The sequence below is a fragment of the Trachypithecus francoisi genome, unplaced genomic scaffold (assembly GCF_009764315.1).
Source record: "Trachypithecus francoisi isolate TF-2019V2 unplaced genomic scaffold, Tfra_2.0 Lachesis_group4, whole genome shotgun sequence".
NCBI classification, from domain to species: domain Eukaryota; kingdom Metazoa; phylum Chordata; class Mammalia; order Primates; family Cercopithecidae; genus Trachypithecus; species Trachypithecus francoisi.
The window spans coordinates 94,046,267-94,068,731 of NW_022681469.1; the positions used below are offsets into that span (position 1 = coordinate 94,046,267).

Here is a 22,465-nt window from a genome sequence, read left to right on the forward strand (position 1 = left end):
ATATATATCTGATATGGTTTGGCAGTGTCCCCCTCCCAAATATCATCTTGAATTGTAGTTCCCATAATCCCCACATGCTGTAGGAGGAACCAGGAACAGGTAATTTAATCATAGGGGCAGGATTATCCAGTGCTGTTCTCGTGGTAGTGAATAAGTCCCATGAGGTCTGATGGTGTTATGAAGGGGACCTCCCCTGCACAAGCTCTCTTGCCTGCCACCATGTAAGACATGCCTTTGATCTCCCTTCGCCTTTTGCCATGATTGTAAGGCCTCCCTAGCCATGCTGAACTATGAATCAATTAAACCTCTTTACTTTATAAATTACCCAATCTCAGGTATGTCTTTATTAGCAGCAAGAGAGCAGACTAATACAATATCCCTAGTTCCCTAAATTATTTTATTCATTCATTCACTCAACAGAGTAAAGGATTTATTTGAGCAAGAACCTACTATAAGTCTGAGAATACAGTAGTGAACATTTAAAAAAAAACAAAGTTCTGGCTGGGCATGGTGGCTCATGCCTGTGATCCCAGCACTTTGGGAGGCTGAGGAGGGTGGATCACCTGAGGTCAGGAGTTCGAGACCAGCCTGGCCAACATGGTGAAACCCCATCTCTACTAAAAATTCAAAAAATTAGGCAGGCTTGGTGGTGTGCACCTGTAATCCCAGCTACTAGAGGGGCTGAGGCAGGAGAATTGCTTGAACCCGGAGGTAGAGGTTGCAGTGAGCCAAGATCACACCACTGCACTGGACGACAGAGCAAGAGTCCATCTCAAAACAAAAACAAAAATAAAGTTCCTTACATCATGGAGCATATATTCATAATGTAACATACCAATAGGAAATATTGCGTGGTAATATATGACAGAAAAAACAATGAAGCAGGGTAAGGGGACAGAGAAATAATTGAAGGCATTATTAAGATAAAAATGTCAAGGAAGGGTTTTCTAGTAAAATGACATCTGAATGGTAACCTAAAGGAAATGAGGAAGAGGTGATGTGCATATCCAGAAGGAAGTGTGTTTTGGGCAGAGGAACAGCAAGTACAAGGGCCCTAATGCTCAAGTGTGTTGGCACGGTCAAGGATAGGCAGAGACAGCAGCAGGGCTAGAAGAGAGCTATAAGCAGTAGACTGGTGGCACTGGTCGAGAGGTAATGCAGGAGCCCAACACACAATTTCCTTATAGGCTGTATAAGGAGTTTGGATTCTTTTTCTGAATACGACAGAACTTTGGAAGGTTTTGAACAGAGAATTGGCAAAATATGATTGACATTTTGGCAGGATCATTGTGTGTCCTCGGTTGGACTGGGGGAACTAGTTGATGCTAAAAGACTAGTTAGGAGCCTGGTTTTCACATAAAGACATGGCTTGGAACTTGTGCTAGTGGTGAAGATGGTACATGTGGTTCTAACCACAGGAGAGATTTCAAAGGTAGAGCCAGCAGATTTTGCTGTTTGGGAGTCTCCAAAATATTTGCCCAGAGTAACTGGAAGGATGGAATTGTCATGGGGGATGCAGGGGTTGGTCTGGGAAGAAAAACGGCTATTTGACATCCAAGTGGAATTGCTGGGTTGGAAGTCTGGAAGTTCAGGGGAAGTCCAGGCTGAAGATACGAATTCCAGAGTCATCAGAGTACAGATGGTATACCTCTGGTTTTATCAATGGAATGGTGTAAATCCAGGAGTCTACTGTTTCGATACTGGGAAGATGAGGAGTAATCAATCAGAAAAGGAGACTGAGGAGGAGTGGCTCCAAGAAGAGAATCTGGAGAGTAGTGAAGCTGTTTCGAGGAGGAAGGAATGAAAAACTCTATCAAATGTTGCTGAAACGTCAAACAAGATGGGCCCAAAATAACTGATGCTGAATTTGACAAAAGTAATTGGTAACTTTGAGTGGAGCAATTTCTGTTTGAACTGATAGCGGCAAAAGCTTTATTAGCACGGGTTCAACAGTAAATAGGACACAATTCTTCCAAAGAGATTTGTGACAAGAAATGAGGCACTAGCTGAAAACCGTCCTTGAAGAGAGTTTTGCTTGCTTATTTGCTTTAACATGAGGGCTATTCCGGGATGTTTACCTTTATTAGAATTCCAGTAGAGAGCAAAATTTGATGATGCAGGAGGGAGAAGGGGGCATTTTCAAGAGTAAGGTTCTTGAGTAGGAAAGAGAAGATAAAGATCTACTCTCAGAAAGAAATATGAATATAAATATTTCATCCAGTGAAACAGGAGAGACAGTGAAATCCAGGGGTAAATATGCAGGTACGCTGGCATATTTGGTGGTAGGGACATGCAGAAATTCCTTTCTGAAGGCTTCTATTTCCCAGAAAAATAAGAAGCGAGTTATTATTCGAAAAAAAGAAATTGTGGGGAGATGCTGCTGGAGGCATAAGAAAAGAAGGCACGTTAATAGTCATTCAGGTTATAAGCACTGTGAAACCATTGTGTAAAGGGCCAGACAGTAAATATTCTACGCTTTGTAGGTCATGGGGTCTCTGTTGCAACTGCCCAATTCTCCAAGAGATAATACATAAATGAATGAGCACAGCTACATTCCAATGACATTTTATTTATTAAAACAAGCAGTAGGCTGTGGTTTGTCAACTTCTGGCCTAAGAGAAGGGGAAACTGGGCAAGGGAAGTAGAATAAAGACTGCCAAGCACTACTAAAGGCCCACTTGATTTTATTTTTAGATCCTTTTATGCTCCTAGCCATCCTCCTTAGGGCAGATTTCTGTTTGTCAGGATTTTAATGCAGTCCATAATCTGAGACAATGGTAAATATATGGGCCTATCATTAAGATGCTCTTTTAATCTACACTAAGGAGGGTAAAAAAGTTTCAATGGTATTATAAAATAACTATGGAGGCAGGGAAATTGGGGCAATTCCTACTTACAAATAAACATTCTTTAAATGTTTTGACACTTAAATACGTTTCTATTATCTAAAAAATTCATGTACATCAACCAGCGAGGATTTCTTCTCTCTCCTTCCATTTCATCTGCACAGTATTTACTATACTGTCCTGGCGGTAAAGGGAGGATGCTAATGACCCTCCAAAATGCCAACCTGGAAACCTGTTCTGTGATTTAATCAGTGGTGTGATGGATTTAGCCCTGATCTTGCTCTGCTCCCCAGTATGGCCCTCCCATACAAAAGACAGCATGTGGTGAATGGAGGCCCAGGCAGTGGTGGGACACAGTTGAGAGTACTGGGCAGCTACAACTAACTCATCACCACGGGGAGCCTGTTCCCTCCTTTCACCAGCACTGGCTCCAAAGCAACTCAGCTAAGCTCCCACAGACTCAATCTGGAGACAAAGTCTGTCCTTCTATCTGTAGGTCCCAAATACAGTGCTGTTGGTGTTTTTTTAATCAGCTGATTACAGCATCTCAATAAAAGGCTGAAATTAAATAGAGGAAATTTAAGAGGTCTTCACCACTTTTTGGATTTCTGTATGAACATGATTTTTCAAGGAACTCTCAACATTTTTCACATATGATTAGAATCCTAAATATAAACTTTTCTCTCAGCCAAGTGCAGTGACACATGCTTATAATCCCTGTGTTTTGGGAGGCCAAAGCGGGAGGATTGCTTGAGCTCAGGAGTTAGAGGCTGCAGTGAGCTATGATCACACCAATGCACTCCAGCCTGGGCAAAAGAGTGAGACTCTGTCTCTCTCTAAAAATAATAATAATATGTAAATAAAATGAAGTTTCCTTTCAGGAGGAAACATTTTCATTACAACCAGATACTCGGGCCCACGAAGCAAATATGTACTTTAAAGGCAAAATGCTCTTACTTTTTAAAATGGGCTTCAGACTAACTTATTTCTTTAATTCCACATCTTATAATTAAAGAGAGAATATTGCTGTTTTGATTTTCTGGTTTCCAAACAACTTCTAGATGCAGTTTCACAAGGTAATCAGTTCTACAGCATTCCTTACATAACAACTATCAAAAAAGACTTTCAAGGAGGTTATGAATGCTTCTTCCTTCACTGGGAGACTTTAAGCCCATATATCCCAGATGATTTATAAGGCAGTGCTATGTGGAAGCATCATGCCGAACTAGATGTTCCTCAGGGTCCCTTTCAGAGCTCCATAATTTAGTGACTTAATTCAAGAAATCCATGAATTTATTAATATATTGTGGGAGCTTTGTTATGGCAGGAGAAGCAAGATAACTAACGGTCCTTGATCTAAACTTTCACATCCCTGGTCTATTGAATTTCTCTATGTAAAATTAATTATAAACAATTTACCTAACACTGCTAAGCCAGAAAAAAATAAAAGATTAATGTATAACTGTCAGAAGAGTTATTTAAGAGCTTTATCTCAAGGTCTGTTTTGAAAAAAAGTCTCCATAATGTATAATTAAAGCTATTCATAGGATTTTCAGCCTTTGAGAAGAGAAATGTTATGAATGTAAATGAAAACCTGTTTCCTTTATAAATGGAGTCATACAAATGTTGGGTCCATCCCCTCAATGGCAGAATGAAGCATGGACAAGATTCCCGTGGGAAAAGTCACAGGGATGATAAATGAGCATCTTACTGGGACAAAAGCACAGTTCTTTGTATTAATACATCCTCTGCATTATCTTAACTTTAACAACCACTTTTTCTAAAACACCTAGGTAAAACATCGTGCAAAAATTGCTTATTAAGGTCAGGGAAACCAGAAAGAAAGAGTCCACCTTTCATGAAAGCACTTCTGCAATAACAGAATGCTATTCAGTTCAAATTCAGGGTGTTCAGATAAATTCTTATTAATTACTACATAATATCTTAATTTCATTAAAAATTAAGCCTAGAAGTTCATATAATATTTTTGCTATTTTAAACAGAAATATAAATGACAGAATAAAACACTGATGAGCTTAGATGATATATTATTCTATTGTATGCACCTTATTTTCTTTATTTCTTTCTTTCTTTTTTTTTTTTTTTTTTGAGATGGAGTCTTGACTCTGTCACCCAGGTTGGAGTGCAGTGGCGCAATCTCCACTCATTGCAAGCTCCACCTCCCAGGTTCATGCCATTCTCCTGCCTCAGCCTCCCGAGTAGCTGGGACTCCAGGCGCCCACCACCATGCCCAGCTAATTTTTTTGTATTTTTAGTAGAGACGGGGTTTCACAGTGTTTGCCAGGATGGTCTCCATCTCCTGACCTTGTGATCCGCCCACCTCGGCCTCCCAAAGTGCTGGGATTACAGGTGTGAGCCACCGTGCCCAGCCATGTGCACCTTATTTTCAAAACAGAAAAGATTAAGAATTCTTTTCCAGGAAAATTCAGAAGACAGTTCATAGTCAAAAAATAATAATAATTTTAGGGCAACAAATATTCATTTTCTCAAATTTCTTCAGAAAAAAAAGTTAGACTATGAAAAAGCTCTCCCTGTTATAGATAGAAGAATATGCCCCTTGAGAATTGGGAAAAGAACTACAAAGCATCCACAGTAAGAAATGTACCTAATTGAAAGTGTGATGGTCAAGGCAGGTGAGGAATCCCTAGGGAGTCACTGGTATGGGCCTCAAACACCATACTGGGGCATCATGGAGATTTAGAAATCATTTCATAATTCCTAGCCCTTCACTGTCCAGGCAAGGCCATGGACATTCAGTTTCTCTGGCCCTACTCCTTTGTGGAATTCCTTGTGTTAAAACATCACCTTTGTATAGGATGGACAGACCCATCCTATAGAAATACTGTGTAATGCTGCATCCTGCCAGAGTATGATGAGAGCCAGGAATAAGACAGAAACCACACTAACATGAAATTTATGCTGTTCTTCCCCTCAAGTACTTTCTTAATCTTTCGTATTTAGAAAATTATCCCTTCTGAATAAAATCAAAATAGAGCGTTATAAATTTACATAATATATAGTATTATAAATTTAGATAATTGATAAAGTAAGGAGTGCATTCATTTCACATACTTGATTCCTTTAACGTTCAGACTAAAGTAGGGAGGCCACCAATATTTTCTTTGTTTTGACCTAAGAGAAATTACAGCTCAGACTTGTGTATACATTCTTGACCACACTGGTAAGCAGGGCAGTAAAGTTAAAAAAATAATTAAAAAGTTAAAAAAGAGAATAAGCAAACTCAAATAATATCAAACATAAAAGATTTAACAGGATAATCAATTTTCTTTGACAGTCTTAAATAAGTTTTTTAGTATACATATTTTTAAAGTTATAGTCTACTGATAAATTAGTTACCAAATATTTAGCAGTTAATTTGTATAATTAATTATCACTTAATAATAGAATGATTGATTCAAATGGAGGATAGGAGACAATGAAAACAGTCACTGAATCCAGTGGCCAATGGCTAATGGAACAAAGCAAGATTTTCCAAAGTTCAATACATTATAAATTACTCAAGGCCATGTGTGGTGGCTCACGTCTGTAATCTCAGTACCTTGGGAGGCTGAGGTGGGCAGACTGCTTGAGCCCAGGAGTTTGAGGTCAGCCTGGGCAACATAGCAAAACCCTGTCTTTACAAAAAATACAAAAAATTAGCCAGATGTGGTGGTGTGCACCTGTTGTTCCAGCTACTCAAGAGGCTGAGGTGGGAGGATCACTTGAGCCTAGGAGGTTGAGGCTGCAGTGAGCCATGATCATGCCACTGCACTCCAGCCTGGGTGACAGAGTGAGACCTTGTCTCAATCAATCAATCAATCAATTAATAACTAATGAAAAATCTCACTAGAATTCTTAAAAGCTAGAACCAGACAAATTTTCAATACATTTTGACAAAGATTCTTAAATCCTTTTATCCTATAATAGAGTGAAGGGACTAGAATATTTTGTGTCTGTGAAGATACCATCTGGCAGAGAGTAATAATGCTGCAACTTGGCCCAGTTAGATACTTTAAATATTCCAACCAAAGGTACAAGAACTTCCAACCAAAAAGCAATGAGATGGATGGTCAGAGTGACAATAACTGACAGAGGCTGACTTTGTTGGGTGCTTACTGTGTGTCAGACGCTGTTCTAACTGCTTCACATGTAGTCGTTCAATCTTCAGAACAATCTAACAATTATTTCCATTTTACAAAGGTTAGAAAGGCAGTTTGCACAGCTGTTTAAAGCAAGGACATCAGAAGCAGACTGCCCTGGTTTGAGACCTCACCCCATCCCTTACCGGCACATCTATAAAGTGGTGGTAATTAAACTACCTATCCTGGAGGGTGTGCTGTGAGGTTTAAATACATTAATAAAAACAAAGAGCCTTAGAGGGTCTAATATATATGAAGTGCTGCCCAAATGTTATTGTTAAGTGTAATAATACTGCTCCCAGTATTATTACAGAAAAGGAGGATAGGAGCACAAGAGAGTTAACTCGCCCAAGGTTTTTTGTTTTTTGTTTTTTTTTTGAGATGGAGTCTCGCCCTGTCACTCAGGCTGGAGGGCAATGGCACAATTTCGACTCACTGAAACCTCCGCCTCCCGGGTTCAAATGTTCTCCTGCTTCAGTCTCCCTAGTAGCTGGGATTATAGGTGCCCGCTACCACGCCCAGGTAATCTTTTTTTTTTCCAGTAGAGACAGGGTTTCATCATGTTGTCCAGGCTGGTCTCAAACTCCTGACTTCATGATCCACCCGCCTTGGCCTCCCAAAGTGCTGGGATTACAGGTGTGAGCCACTGCGCCTGTTACTACCCCAAGGTTACTGTGCCAGAGTCAGGAAAAGAACCCAGGCAGTGTGGCCCCAGAGGCAGCAGCCCTAGTCTTTACAGTATGCTGCCCAACATTTATTGAAACTCTCCTATGTGCCAGGATTGCCAGAAGCCTTTTATGTTGCTTCATTTCAACCTCATGGGAAGCTTATAACATCTCCATTTTGCAGAGATGAAAACCATGCATGCCAGGTACTGCCTAGCATCGTGGGGACACCATGGGGACAAAGACTTAGGTGCTTTACAGGATCTTCCAGGTTTACAGCCACTAAGGAACATCCCTTAAGGAAGAAGGGCTGGGATGTAAACCCAACTCTAAATGCTCTCTCCACTCCACCCACATGTGACAGCATTAACACAGGGAGTTTCCTAAGCAGAAAAGGTATTTTTAGTAAGAAAAAAGCAGCTAACATATGAGAGATCTCTGGTAGATAGGAAGCCTGTGTACAACAAGGCCAAGTCTCTCTGGGCTTAGTGACCATCTTAACCCTCTATAGACCTCAAGTTTTCAGCAGCCTAGAGGTACATTTCCCACGGTAACATATTTCATCACGTATGGGGAAGAAGGAATCAGAATCCACTTAACTTGCTTAAAATATGCTCTGGAATGAAGATTGAAGTAATTTGAAATACTGTGAAGGGCCTGGCAAATAGGTGCTCACGCCATTATATATATATATATCAATCAAATAAATTGTACATATAAATTACACACATATGTACACACCAATAAGCATACATTTTTATTTCTAATTCTGCCTACATATCTGATGGTAAAATTCTAAGTTTTCTTTAAGTTCACCTCGCATGATTTGAACTACTTATTCCATTCAGGGAATTTTTATAGATGGGCCTGTAGAATTAAACCAATAAAACTGGTGTTCCACTATGGTAGCAGATCAAGTTTTCTTACACACCACCAGAGGAGGTGACAAGTGCCTGCCTTCCTACCCAGCTTAGGCCTATAACACTTATAATGATGTCATGCTGCCCAATGAACTTAATTCAACTTTCAAACCTATGTAGAATCTGTTCCTGATCTAATTATCTATGTACTGGTTTCATGATTTCATCCCTCTGTATGTCCTGTAGATATAGTTATATAACCATTGCTGAATAAAAATCACAAAATCCTGAACAGTAAGGTCTGTGTATCCTTTTGAGAAATAAAATTGCATTCAAACAGACATTTACCCATAGAATAAGTTCAGAACAAATAAAGAATAACAATATTTTAAATTTAGAAACCCTTGTCCCACTAGTAATTTAAGACTTTTAAGAAATCTTGGAGAAAGTGGTAAATACACTGAGCTGGGGAATCCCTGCACAGGTTTGCTTGGAAGCCTTCAGTATAATTTTAATATGAACTTGAGGACTGCTGCACGTTTAATATTATCACAGCAAAACAATGTGACTTTGTTAAAACATTACTGTCCAGGCAACCTTTATTGAAAAAGTTAATGTGATTCGTCTGACCAGAATCAACAGATTTGTAACCTTAAAGGTGAAGTGAGATGAGTCAACTAGGCTGAGTCGGAATTTTTAAATGCTCCACTGTTGTGTAAAGTCAACAGCTGGCAGCACTAGGGTGTCCAAAGTTTTTATGGTGCAATAGTATTTGGAGGTATGCTACCTAAAGCATATTCATGCCATGATTTAGCTACTGGGAGGTGGCACAGAACCTCTGGCAGGCCAGTGCTGTCAGCTGGCTCATTCTCCACTGCCTGCTTCAGGGGAACGTCTGCCCTTCACTCATTTCCCTTGCTTTCTCTGAGAAGTAAAGTGTGTCTATCTGACCCTCTTCCATAAATCAAATTATAAATATAATTACCAGTTTAGGACCCTTAGTGTGGAACACCTTTATATCAAAACTGAGCACTTTATTCCCAGTAATGTAGCTATTTACAAAACATAAAAGGTAAAACCTATATCAGTTTTGAACACCTGCATTGTCTCACCACCCTCAACACACTCAGGTATGATGAGGGGCTGTCACAGAATTGATCATACCTGAGAATCTGGAACACTTTCGGCTTCTGTTACAGCTACATGTTTGTCATTGTTTTCTTCATCTTGTTCAATTGCTTAAAAAAAAAAAGAACACTATTAAACAAATATATCATCAAAGAAAAAATGCTTCAGATAATTTTCTTTCAGATCGCAATTTAGCGGGAAAAAATGTTAGATTCACAAAATGTAAATAATGGCATTATTTTTTGTTAATCAAATGTGAAGTTAGCTAATAGCACTGGGTATTTCTCATGCATATTATCTCATGCATTAAATCAACGGCAGTGAGAAAATTCAATCTTAATTCTATTCTTCACCTAAACCCATCCAGACATCATCATATCAGTATTGTGCTTTACCAAAAGGGCAGTTGCGCGTATAAGATGAAGACTTTTATTCATTTCATGTGAGAACAGCCATATATATTTTTTAACGTGGCTTTCTGGTTCGCAGTTTAAATGTCATATAATAAAGGAAGCACAGTATTTTATATCTGGGTTGCGCAGTGCATTGTTAGCACAAAATTCCATACCGTGGAGTCCTGAATCCATCTCTCCCTTCCCAGCATCACCCTATCCAAGCCCTTATCACCCTTTCTTCATTGGTACAATGACCTCTTACACAAAGCCCCTGACTCTAGCCTCTCACTAATCCAATCCAGCTTGGGCACAATGCTAAAATAATTAGTCTCAAAAAATATAAAAACAACAAGTGCCAGACTTTGGCCTATGTATTGCTTATCTCATAGTGTCTGAACTTCTCCTGCTCATCACTGAAGGGCTTCTCTGAACTCTCTAGCTTCCTCCAAATGTCCAATTTCACACTGACATTCAACACCAAAATGTATTTTACATAACTGATCCACGCATAATGACTGGATTACTTTTCTCTTTAGATAATTTGTTCTTCCGTTTTCACTAATATTTACAGAGCAGCTATTATGCCCATAGCAGGAGATGTGACATTCAACAAGCCTGGAGAGAGTAGAGACCACAATAAATTCAGATCTAAGCTTCAGAACATGGGGAACCACAAAAGAATTTTAAATTGGGAAGTGCATGATTTGATGTATATTTTCAAAAGTTCTTTTTTGCTTCTTTGTGGAGAACAGACTTGAGAGAAACGAGCAGAAGCAGGGAGACATTAGTTGCTGTAATGTTGCTTGCAGATGACAATGACTCAGATCAGGGAAGTGGCAATGAGCAGGAAAAACATGGAACACTGGAGCTGTATTTTTTTAGACAAAATGGACACAACTGCCCAATGAATTGAATATGGAAGGAGAAAAAAGGACATGAAGGAGAAGCAATCAAGGATTACTCCTAATTAGTTACTCCTTGTATCCACTATGCCATTTATCCTTTTCGCCCTTTCCATCAAAAGTAGGCCAAAGCATACCAACCTAGCTGACAGTGAGGTCACCCACTGTACTTATTGACTCAGTTTGCATTATTCTGTGGCTTTTTTTTTTTTTTTTTTTTTTGAGACAAAGTCTTTACTCTTTTTGCCCAGGCTGGAGTGTTGTGGCACAATCTTGGCTCACTGCAACCTCCACCTCAGGATTCTCCTGCCTCACTCAGCCTCCCGAGTAGCTGGGATTACAGGCGTGCACGACCATGCCCAGCTAATTTTTGTATTTTTAATAGAGACGGGGTTTCACCATGTTGGCCAGGCTGGTCTCAAACTCCTGACCTCAAGTGATTTGCCCACCTCGGCCTCCCAAAGTGCTGGGATTATAGGCGTGAGCCGCCCCGCTCGGCCTGTGTACTTTCAAATATCGTGCTCTCTGCTCTGTATTTTTTAAAATATCATTTCATGTACCTTTTGCTTTTGTATGCTGTTCATGCCTGCTGTGTGGTGCCCACCATGGAGCCTACCTATAATGCTGTGCATACAGTAGGGCTCTGCAAATGCTAACCGGCATGAACAATGCATCCCCAAGTGATCAAAACGGCACTGCTTGACTATGCCTACTTATATAATAAGCTACTTCTTTTGTAACTGTTTATGAAAGAAGAAAAGAGAGAAATTCTTCTGTTCACTCTTTGGATAACTAGGATAACTCTGACCAGCTGAGCATCTAAAAGCAAGGCAGGAAGAGGTGAAGTGGGTAGAAGCTTTTCTTCTATTTTTCAGAGAAAAGTTCCATTCATGCCTGTTCAAAGGGGGTTCCCTGTTGCTACTGTTGCCCAGCTAGGAAGAAACTTAAGAACAAAGAAAAACATTCGTGTTTTCTCTGAAAAACTAGAGGTAAGACTATAAAGGGAAAAATAAAACATAGAATAATATCCTAAATTCCACTTTAAAAATGCAATGGGCTACAGAAGTAAGGAATTCCACTTAACCAATTGAAATAATAGAAGAAGCCTTTCCTCATCCTGGAATGCAGAGTAATTTTCTTGGAGGGCAAGCTGATCATATACTAATGCGAAATCACTTCACATGAAAAGCAACCATACTTTGGCACTTCATTTGTGCTTTATTTGAATTTTTGCTCTTTAAAGTGCTAATTTCAATGAAAATGAAGAAAATTAAATTTCAGAATATTTTAGCCTACTAAATTCATGTTTTTGGTTTTAAAACAACAATGCTCTAGGGTATAGGCATTGCTTATTCTTACCTTATTATACTAGAACATAGAACATGCAGGACACTAAATCATAATTTCAGATTGAGAGTTAACACATTTTTTTTGAGGCAGGGTCTCCCTCTGTCACCCAGGCTGGAGTATGGTTGCACCATCATGCCTCACTGCAGCCTGGACTTCTTGGGCTCAAGCGATCCTCCTGTCTCGGCCTCCCAAAATGCTGAAATTACAGGTATGAGCCACTTCACCTGGCCTCACACTACTTTTTAAGTTTTAGGAATAATTCTTAATACATAGAAATAGAACTAAAGGAGGAATAGATGAACATAAAAGCAAACCTAGGATAAAGTGTCAGTCCTGTATTTATTTCTAGCTTATCCCCAACAATGCTACATTTATTGTCACATTTTAAAAGACCTCAAAATCAGTTGCCTAGCATTATGCCGAAACTAACAGGGTGAGAATTAGAAACCAAAGCAAGTTAAGGGACTTGGCAAAGCTAACTTTGCAAGCTAAATCTGCATAATGGACAAACTCTCAAAGTTCTGCTGGACTCAACCTCAACCCCCTAATGACAAAGAGAAGACAGCATAAATAACATTATTTTCTTGGAAATATGAACAATTATCCTTGTAAGAATGCATCTTGGGAGCAAAAGTATATTTATCCTAGACAAGGATTTATGATTATCCTGTGAAGCTGCACGTATAAAATATATACGGTCCCCTGAAAGGGAGAGCTCTGTTGACCCTTTAATGCATAGATTAATGTCAAAAAATAAATAAAAACACAATTTCTCTCTTTATGCCTTCCAGAGGTGTGGCTCATGTGGTGGGAAAAGGAGGAAGGAGTTATTTAGATTTTTGAGTTCAATCTTTCTTTTATCTGATCAGAATGAGAGTTGGTTGGGGAAAATTTCCTATGCAAATATTGATTCTGGGACAGTTCCCTCCAGTGAAACACGTACACAGGAATGACAGCTTCTGGGACCAAGAGAGGCTAGGAGCCTCGTTCTCTGCCAACACAAACCATCTCCTTATCTCTCAGCACACAGAGTCTAAAAGCAAGTAATGGCCTTTGAAAATAACTTACCATAACAAAAGATACAAGTGCAAGATCTAAAGCATATACTTTAGTGAGCATTACTGCCCACAGGAGAACTAAGCATGTATGTGGATTAATTTACACTGATTCTGTAAGGATGCCTAGTTTAAATGTATCTATTTGTAAACTAGCCAAGAGGGATTCAAGGTGAATGACTGTTAAAAGCCTCCTAGGATTGTGGGGCTTAAGTTGATATTGCTTTCTTATTGCCTTGGGGACAAAACAGGTTTTCTCTCCCCAGGACTAGGATGGGTGGCAGAATATAAACAAACAAACAACAACAAAAAACAACTCTGCCAGTAACGCTACTAATAATAATACTTAAACACGAAGGGGACTGACGTCCCTTCTAAATGATGCTCATTTAATTTCCACTGATCAACTTTGTAAAGGTAAGAGCCCCACTAACAAGAAAACATTAAAACACAATGACTGTCATGTGCTGACTCCCATCGGAACCATTATTTAAAAATCAACCAACCCATTTCTTTAACAAAAATCTTACAAACCAACCACAAAGATGACTACAGATACAAATGGAGCATTTCAAGCCTCAATGTGAGAAATCAGCAAATAACCTATTGGGTACTCTGCCAAGAACGAAAGTTTTGGCAATAATACAATCTTTCACCTGTGTAGCATTTTCACAGAGAGAAAACTCTTGCATGAAGGGTCTCATCTGATGTTCAACCTGAAATGCTGGGCAGGTAAAATCATCTCCCATTTTACAGATGAGGAAACTGAGACTAGTGAGGTGAAGTAACCTGCCTTAGGCCTCACATATAAAATGTACGTGTCAGTGACAGTTCATCACCGCTACAGTCAAGGATGGAACAGAACAGGGCTGGTCAAACTGCACATCAGCAAATCCATTCACATGGATCCTGACCAGGGTTTCTTTTCCCTTTTAATGAAATAGAACAGAATATCATAGGAAGAAGAGAAAAATAAAGATCAAAATGTATTGCAACTAGTAAAGTATTTTTCACAAGTATGGATGAGAGGTGTACTAGGTTGGAATCTTTTACATGCTCTGTAGATTGTGGACATAAAAATGTTAGGAAAACACCACAGTGTTTCCAGGCCACAGGAGGCAGAGCCCAGTTCTTCATTATCTAAATAATCAGCGAATTTTTTGTACCATCCTGGAGTGGGGTCACAATGTTTACTTTTGGAGGCCCTTCAACAACACTCCATCCACATTCAGCCCTGGAGGATGACACAGAAACAAGCCTGCAGTGAGAAATGCTGAGAGAGTATACTCATTTTTGCCTTCAATATAGAATCATAAATGCTTCCAAATACTCAAATCTCTTCCATTCTTTAAAAAGGAAGAAAAATGGTAATTGTAACCTTTCTGCCTCATCACTGTATTTCTTCAGTGTTAAAATTAGAAAAGTAGGGGTCAGTGTTCACCATCAAGCCACTCCATATGGTATTACAACCTGGCCCATCCAGTGCCATTGAACTTCTCTTTGAAGGTGAACCAATGACCACTACATCTCTGCTCCAGCGTTTTTTCTCAACCCCAATCTATTCAGCTGAACTTGAGACTACTGACTTAAAACTCTCTTTTCTGTGTACTTATCATCCTCAAGTCTTCTAAAAATGCAAGCTTTCCCCAGGTTCTCTTTTCTCTCTCTTTGCCTCTTTCCTTAGTGATCTTATCTGTTACTAGGGTTTCAACTTTCACTGCAATGCGATTTATTCTCAAATCTGTCTCCATTTCTGCCCGCTTCTCTGAGTTCCAGGCCCACATTTCCAGTCACATATTGAATATTTTCATTTCACAGAGGGTAATATATCTGCTACATACAAGCTGCTGTGATAGGTGTAGTGGCACAATCTGCACCTCAAGAAACAGTAATTGATTTAATATGGCATGAGGACGTGAAGGTCTGAAATCACAAGCATCTTCCTGCTTCTGGGGTATTTCAGTTTAGATCACCACCAAGTACTGAAGCTACAAATCTCAGGCACCCTCATGGTCCTCCTTCCGCTGAGCCCTCACCTCAATCTCACACTAAATCCTGCCACTTCTACCTCTGTAATGATTCCACCCTTCATCCTCTCTGCCATGGTCACACCTCATGTAGGCTGCTATGGCATGGCCTCTCCCTCCATCCATTCTCCACACAGTTGCCAGAGCTCCATTCCAGAATGGAAGTCTGATCAGGTCATCCCCCTATCCTGCCTATGCCTGCTTAGAGCACATGAGAGTCACACAGCGAGATAGATACCAATTCAGGCTCCACAGCCCCATCCCCAGTGTCTCTGATGCCATGGGACTTAGCTCATGGATGTGCAGGTTTGAAAGCTCTGACACCTGTGATCCCCACTCTGTTGAGCACTGGCCAGTGTTCAGGTGGAAGCCCTCAACCTGGCCTCAAAGGCCAGGCCATTAGGTCTTGGACCCTCTCCCCAGGTGCATCTCTTCCTTTGTACATTTCTTTGTCTCTAACCTGGAATGCCCTTGTCCCTGCCTTCACCAGGTGAAATTACTCTTGTCCACTGGGCTCCCCAGTCCAAATACCAGCTCCTTAATGAAGAGTCTTCTGAGTCCTCACTCTCTGCATCTAAGGCCCCTGACAAAATGAAGAGTACTTCCTCCTAGCCCAACAAAGCTCTTTTTCTGTACACTTGATATTTTTTAGTCAGCAACACAAATATCTGTCTTTGCTAACCCAAATTATGACTTCTTCAAGAGGACAGAGGGTACATTTTCATATTCCCAGTGAAACTGACCCAATAGTCCCATAGACAGTTTTTTTTTTTTTTTTGGATAAACATAGAAATTGACCTTTCTGGTCTTAAAGCTTGAAACTTATATTTCTTTTATCTGAGTTCTTTCCTCAGGAAACAACCTTTAGGCTTCTCAAAAAAATAAAATAAAATAAAATAAGATAAAAAGAATTGAAACTCACCAGATCACTGCATCCAGACATTACAGGCCAGACCCTTCATTCATCTTGATTGCTTCCTTGCCCCTCCCTAGTTCCTGTTTTCTTATACCTGTTACATTTCTTCCCTGCTAGATAAGCTCCTAGTTTTAGTTGGTCAGGGAAATGGATTTGAGACTGGGCTCCCAACTCCTCAACTGCAGCACCCAGTTAAAGCCTTCTTCCTTGGCAATTATCCTTATCTCAGAGATTGGCTTTCTGTGTGGTGAGCAGCAGGACATAGATTAAACCCCTCATGTTTCAGTAACACCAGCACCTGGAATAATTTCTAGAACACAGAGGTGCTAAGTAATGGTCTACTGAACTGAACAAAGGTAGTCAATTCAGACAGTAATAATTATGAGACAGATATAAATAGAACAAAATGTCAATGCAGTTTGGGGGGGCGGGGGTTAACATCATGAAAGGCATCCAGGAAATGTAGATTCTGATAGGTGGATGAGATAAGGGGAGGAATGCAGTCAAGGTGGAGAGCTGGTATACACAAAGGTAAACTGAAGAAACCCCTGGGATCTGACACGGGAGCAGGAAGTAGATCATAATTGGAAAATGTTAGAAAACCTCTGGTAGAGGTCTTGGCGAGGCTGCACTGAACTATGTAGCCATTGAGGGCAGGTCAATAATCTGATACCTCTTTGTGCCAACGTTTGTTAAACATCTGTTCAGCATTTACTTAGTAGGGCTAGTGAAGAATCAAATTTCTATTAATAAAAGGTGAATACCATTTCTTGGAATTTAGCAATTCACTTTTCTTGAATTATCTCAATTAGGAATTTTTCTGGTACTTAAAAATTATTTTGTAAATTGTAAATTAACAAATTGTAGTTGTGTTTATTTTCTGACACTCATAATTTTTCCAACACACTAAGGAGAGAGATAAAGCATGTACATGGATAAAATCACATTGCCCAGACCCAGCAACACCATGCGCCCTCTGGTTTCAGAATTATCACTACTCACCAACCAAAGCCAACAAGTCTATAGGTTGGTGCGGTTGCCTTGTTGGGCCTTGAGCAATGATATTATGCTCACTGAAAAAGAATTCCTCAGTCATTACACAAGCTCAATAATAAGTATTTATAACTTTTCAGTAGATAAGACCAACTTCTGTGGCCAAAGCAGAATCCATTTACATCTGACAGTTTTTGATTCTTCATTTAAAAAATCTCAGTTAAATGGGAGCATATATCCATTATACTGGTGATGTTGTAGGGCAGGTGTGCAGTTGGTCCTCTCCTTAATTAGATTCCAAGATTACGCTCACTTTACAGATGGAAAAACTGAGGCTATGAGATGCCACATAGTTTGCCCAGAATTATACAGGAAGTGATTAAAGGAGATAGTTAAGTACACTCAGGTCTGACACTATCTGTACCAATATGTTTTAAAGATTAAAGAGCCTAAAATAAATTGAACAGAAATGAGGCTGAAAACAAACAAACAAACAAAACGCAGGAGCTTTACTTCAAACAGTGTAAGCATGAACTGACTTGGATTTCCTACTAAGAACTAAGGAATCTGATGTTTAAAGAAATGATGTTTGATGAGCCAGTGAGGGATGGGGCAGGGATTGGAATGGAAGCTGGCTGCCTTTCAGTTCTCAGGGTCCTGCTGGGGAGATGTGCCCAGGTGGGCCTGTGTTGGGAGAGTGGAGGCAGGAGTGGTCACTGGCAGCTCTGTCATTAAGGCTGTAATGACTTACACAATTTTAAGTGCTCCTACCCATTGCCTTCCCCGCAAATCCTCCCTATGCCTTCCAGCTCATGGTTCTATAGGAAAAAGATAATAAATGTTTGCTACATGAAAGAAATGTATTATTTTTATTAACATTTGAATATAGGCATGTTGTATGTTCAGGAAAGCCACAGCACTCAGACAGCACAATAAATCTACTGTGGGGAGACTGAAAGCAGAGGTGGCTGAAAAGCTCCCATCTCCCCCATCAGTTGCTCCATGCTCAGCACACTTGACTGGGGGCAACTTGAGCCACTGAGAGGGGGTTCCGGGTGGCCTCGCTCCACCCTCCCTGCTGCCTTACTGACTGCATGATTTATCCCTGCCCTACAGCAGAGAGGATTCCATTTCAACTCTTATATCTTTTTTTTTTTTTTAAATAGCTAAGACTCTCCAAGCTTCTCTTCTACTTCTTAATAGGCTTTTACAGTGTTTTCTTTTGATTAAGATTTAATATACGTCCACTCAATGGAAAAGTTATTCAACAGAAAACAATGATAATGTCATTAGAGCAAAAGGTATCTCATATCGGTTCCTTTAATTAGAGCATAAATACTTATCCTGCTGGCTTGGGGTAGTAAAGTGGTAATCAGTAATTGATACCAGTAGCCCGTTTCATTGCCATTCTTATAAGGAAATGTATTGGAAAAAAAGGTGTTCTTTTGGCTGGGTGCGGTGGCTCACGCCTGTAATCCCAACAGTTTGGGAGGCCGAGGTGGGCAGATCATCTGAAATCAAGAGTTCGAGACCAGCCTGCCCAATATGGCAAAACCCCCTCTCTACTAAAAAAAAAAAAACAAAAAATTAGCCAGGAGTGGTGGCGAGCGCCTATAATCCCAGCTACTCAGGAGGCTGAGGCAGGAGAATCGCTTGAACCTGGGAGGCAGAGGTTGCAGTGAGCCGAGATGGCACCACCACACTCCAGCCTGGGCATCAGAGCAAGACTCCACCTCAAAAAAAAGGTTTTCTTCTAATGCAAAGGTGGCTTGTGTATTATGCAGCTAACATAAAACCTTGATAAACAAAAATCAAGTTAACCTTAGCAACAGGTTTGGTTTTTTTTTTTTTTTTCCCCCAGTATTTTTCTTGGGAGGCAGAAAGGCTTTACTTTCTTCGTTTGTGTTTTGAGACAGAATCTTGCTCTGTCACGCAGGTTGGCGTGCAGTGGCGCCATCTCGGCTCACTGTAACCTCCACCTACCGGGTTCAAGCAATTCTCCTGCCTTAGCCTTCCAAGTAGCTGGGATTACAGGTGCCCACCACCACGCTTGGCTAATTTTTTGTATTTTTAATAGAGACAGGGTTTCACCACGTTGCCTAGGCTGGTCTCGGACTCCAGACCTCAAGGGATCCGCCCGCCTCAGCCTCTCGAAGTGCTGGGATTACAGGAGTGAGCCACCACGACTAGCTAGCTTAATTTGTTTGTGCCTTTCAAGGTTGTGTTCTGGTGACAATACAGATTCAGGCCAATCTGCTATCATTACACAGTAAAATATTGAGCAGTAACGATTCCTAGATATTGCAAAATGTTCATTCATTTTAAAAGATCCTAGTGTACTTCAGTACTCTACACAATTTCTCTCAGGAATTAAATTGTAAAAGATTTATTTCAGCCAGCAAAAGAAAAACAACTCTGAGCCTACCTTTGTGTCAGTACAAAGCTCTGTGTGCTGTAGGCCACCTCATTTAGCCCCTCCAACAAGCCCCAGAAGCGTGTGCCATTAGCTCCATTGTCCAGAATAAGAAAACGAGCCTCTGGAAGTCACTAAGTCATGCTACGTGGCTAAGCCAGGACTGAACCTGAGTCTTTTGATTTGCTTTTCACAGCTACTTGATTCTGCCATGGGAATTGTAAACCAGAAAACGCAACAGGTCAGGTCTAAAGGACATTCTTGTTAACTAAAGTTTATGGCAGACATCTACATTTTAAAAACATTTATTGCAACTTTTTGCCACTTATATTATGCTCATTAAGTTTTTTTTATTTCTGAATTGTCAGGAATTTTACTACTAAATCTTCCCAGTGATATTACAGTGGAATTTTAAAACATACAGTGGAGCCACCAAGAATTCCCCAGGTGTCCTTGTGTTTGCAAATACAAGCAGTGACACCAAATGAAACAGAGGGGGTTGGGGGCAGTCCAAGAGAAGTGCAGGAAATAAGACTGGAAAATTTGCCTTAACCCCCATCAAAATCTATCCTGCTAGAATTTAAAGGAACTTCCTTTTATTATACATTAGGGAAAAATGAAGCATTATTCCTACAATACTTCTTGTACAATTGTCAAATTACATCAACTCACGAAGTTTCAATTTCATTACTTGTAAAAGGGGGATGATAAAAACCTATGGCATAGATGTGTGGAAGGAGGGATGGATTTAAACTACTTAATCAATGATAATGACTTTATATTATTATACAAAACATGGTGATATGCTTTTTTGCATTTTTATCTGTGGATGGGACAGTTTTCCTAGTCAGACCCACCTATCACTGGGGTAGAGTGGAAGATAAGGAATATAAAAATAAAGTCATTAATATTTATATTCCAATACCCAAAGCAGAACTTTGTGGCAAGACAACAGACTTGAAATGGCAGAATCTGTAGAGATTCTGTAATTTTCCTTTGCATATCATGAACCAACTCTTTAAGTCCCAGATCTTGACCTTCTCTCCTGTGATGCTAAGTTTCAGGCTCCTCCCCTAAAGGAGGAAGTCAGGAAGTGACAGGCTGGAAAAGCTAAAGGCTGTCCCCATATTGCATCAAGTAGACTGTGGGAACAAGGTGACAGGGCAACAGAAATGGCAGGTAAAGAGCTATGGGCCTGATCTCCTTTGGCTGGGCTGGGTCTGAGAAGGTGAGGCCAGAGAGATGGCTGAGGGTCAACTGTGGACAGCAGTGTCCACAGATCAGTATCGGCACACAGAGAAGACTGTCCCAAAGTCTGCCCCCAGCCCCTCTGGGAGTTAGCAGAATCACAGCAAGTCAGCAGCTATTTTTCCTGAGTAGCTCTTCTTTACCGGGATGGGAAGGTTCCTAGCACTTAGCAGTTTCTACATGCCCTGGGGATAGGGACTTGCTATGGAGCCTCCCCTTACAAAAGGCAAAAGTCTGGATGGAGCATGTGGCAGGGAAGCCATAGGGTTTAAGTTCTGGCAATATGGGGTGGGGCAGCCAGAAAGGCCTAGAGACCCTGACCCAGCTGAGAACGGCCCCTGGTCACCACTTCGAATCCACCAGGGCAGAGTGACTGGCATGGCCCATGTGGCTTCAACAATCCCTGCATGCCAGGGAATGAGTGATCCAAAAGTGGGGACTGAAACCAGCCCCAGGAAGCAGTTACATCTTAAACCGACTTTTCATTATGAAAACGGTTCAAATTGCCAGGCGTGATGGCTCATGCCTGTAATCCTAGCACTTTGGGAGGCCGAGGAGGGTGGATCATCTGAGGTCAGGAGTTCGAGACCAGCCTGACCAACATGGAGAAACCCCATCTCTACTAAAAATACAAACTAGCTGGGCATGGTCACACATGCCTGTAATCCCAGATACTCGGGCGACTGAGGCAGGAGAATCACTTGAATTTGGCAGGCAGAGGTTGTGGTGAGCAAGATCACACCACTGCACTCCAGCCTAGGCAATAAGAGTGAAACTCCATCTCAAAAAAAAAAAAGAAAGAAAGAAAAGAGAAAAGTTCAAATCAGAAACAACTACAATATTGCTCAGTGACAGTGGGTAGCAACTTGTAAGGACCACAGAGCCACTGTCAAAAATAAAGAACACAGCATTTCCCCTCTACATTTCAGTGCAGTTAATAATTCTGAAAGCCTCTATACTACCATTTTTGAATATCAATGTAAGTACTTATGGCTCACAAAAGAAAGCAATCTCATAAGATTGTCAAATAACGAAACTTTGGGAAAAAGAAAGTTTTTTTGTTTGTTGGTTGGTTGGTTGGTTTTTGTTTTGTTTTTGAGACAGAGTCTTACTCAGCCGCCCAGACTGGAGTACAGTGGTGCGATCTCGGCTCACTGCAACCACCGTCTCCCAGATTCAAGTGATTCTCCCTCTCAGCCTCCTGAGTAACTGGGATTACAGGTACCCACCATCATGCCCAGCTAATTTTTGTATTTCAATAGAGACGGCGTTTCACCATGTTGGCCAGGTTGGTCTTGAACTCCTGACCTCAGGTGATCCGCCCGCCTCAGCCTGCCAAAGTGCTAGGATTATAGGCATGAGCCACCGCGCCTGGCCAAAAAAAAAGTTTTGATACAGCATCAGTTATCAGCCCAATCTATTTCTTAAGTTTTAATTTTTAACTGACAAATAAGAATTGTACATATTTATGGAATACAACAAGATGTTTTGATACACGCATACATTG

General features: G+C 40.5%; 1 protein-coding gene across 2 annotated transcripts in view; it reads right to left on the minus strand.

Annotated features, from left to right (window-relative positions):
* Positions 1-22,465, minus strand: part of RAPGEF5 (Rap guanine nucleotide exchange factor 5) — a 241,612-nt gene that overhangs the window by 106,268 nt on the left and 112,879 nt on the right. For both annotated transcript variants that reach the window (XM_033192533.1, XM_033192532.1), the window contains exon 8: positions 9,696-9,769. In XM_033192533.1, the coding sequence (XP_033048424.1) occupies positions 9,696-9,769 (74 nt within the window). The remainder of the gene's footprint in view (positions 1-9,695; positions 9,770-22,465) is intronic.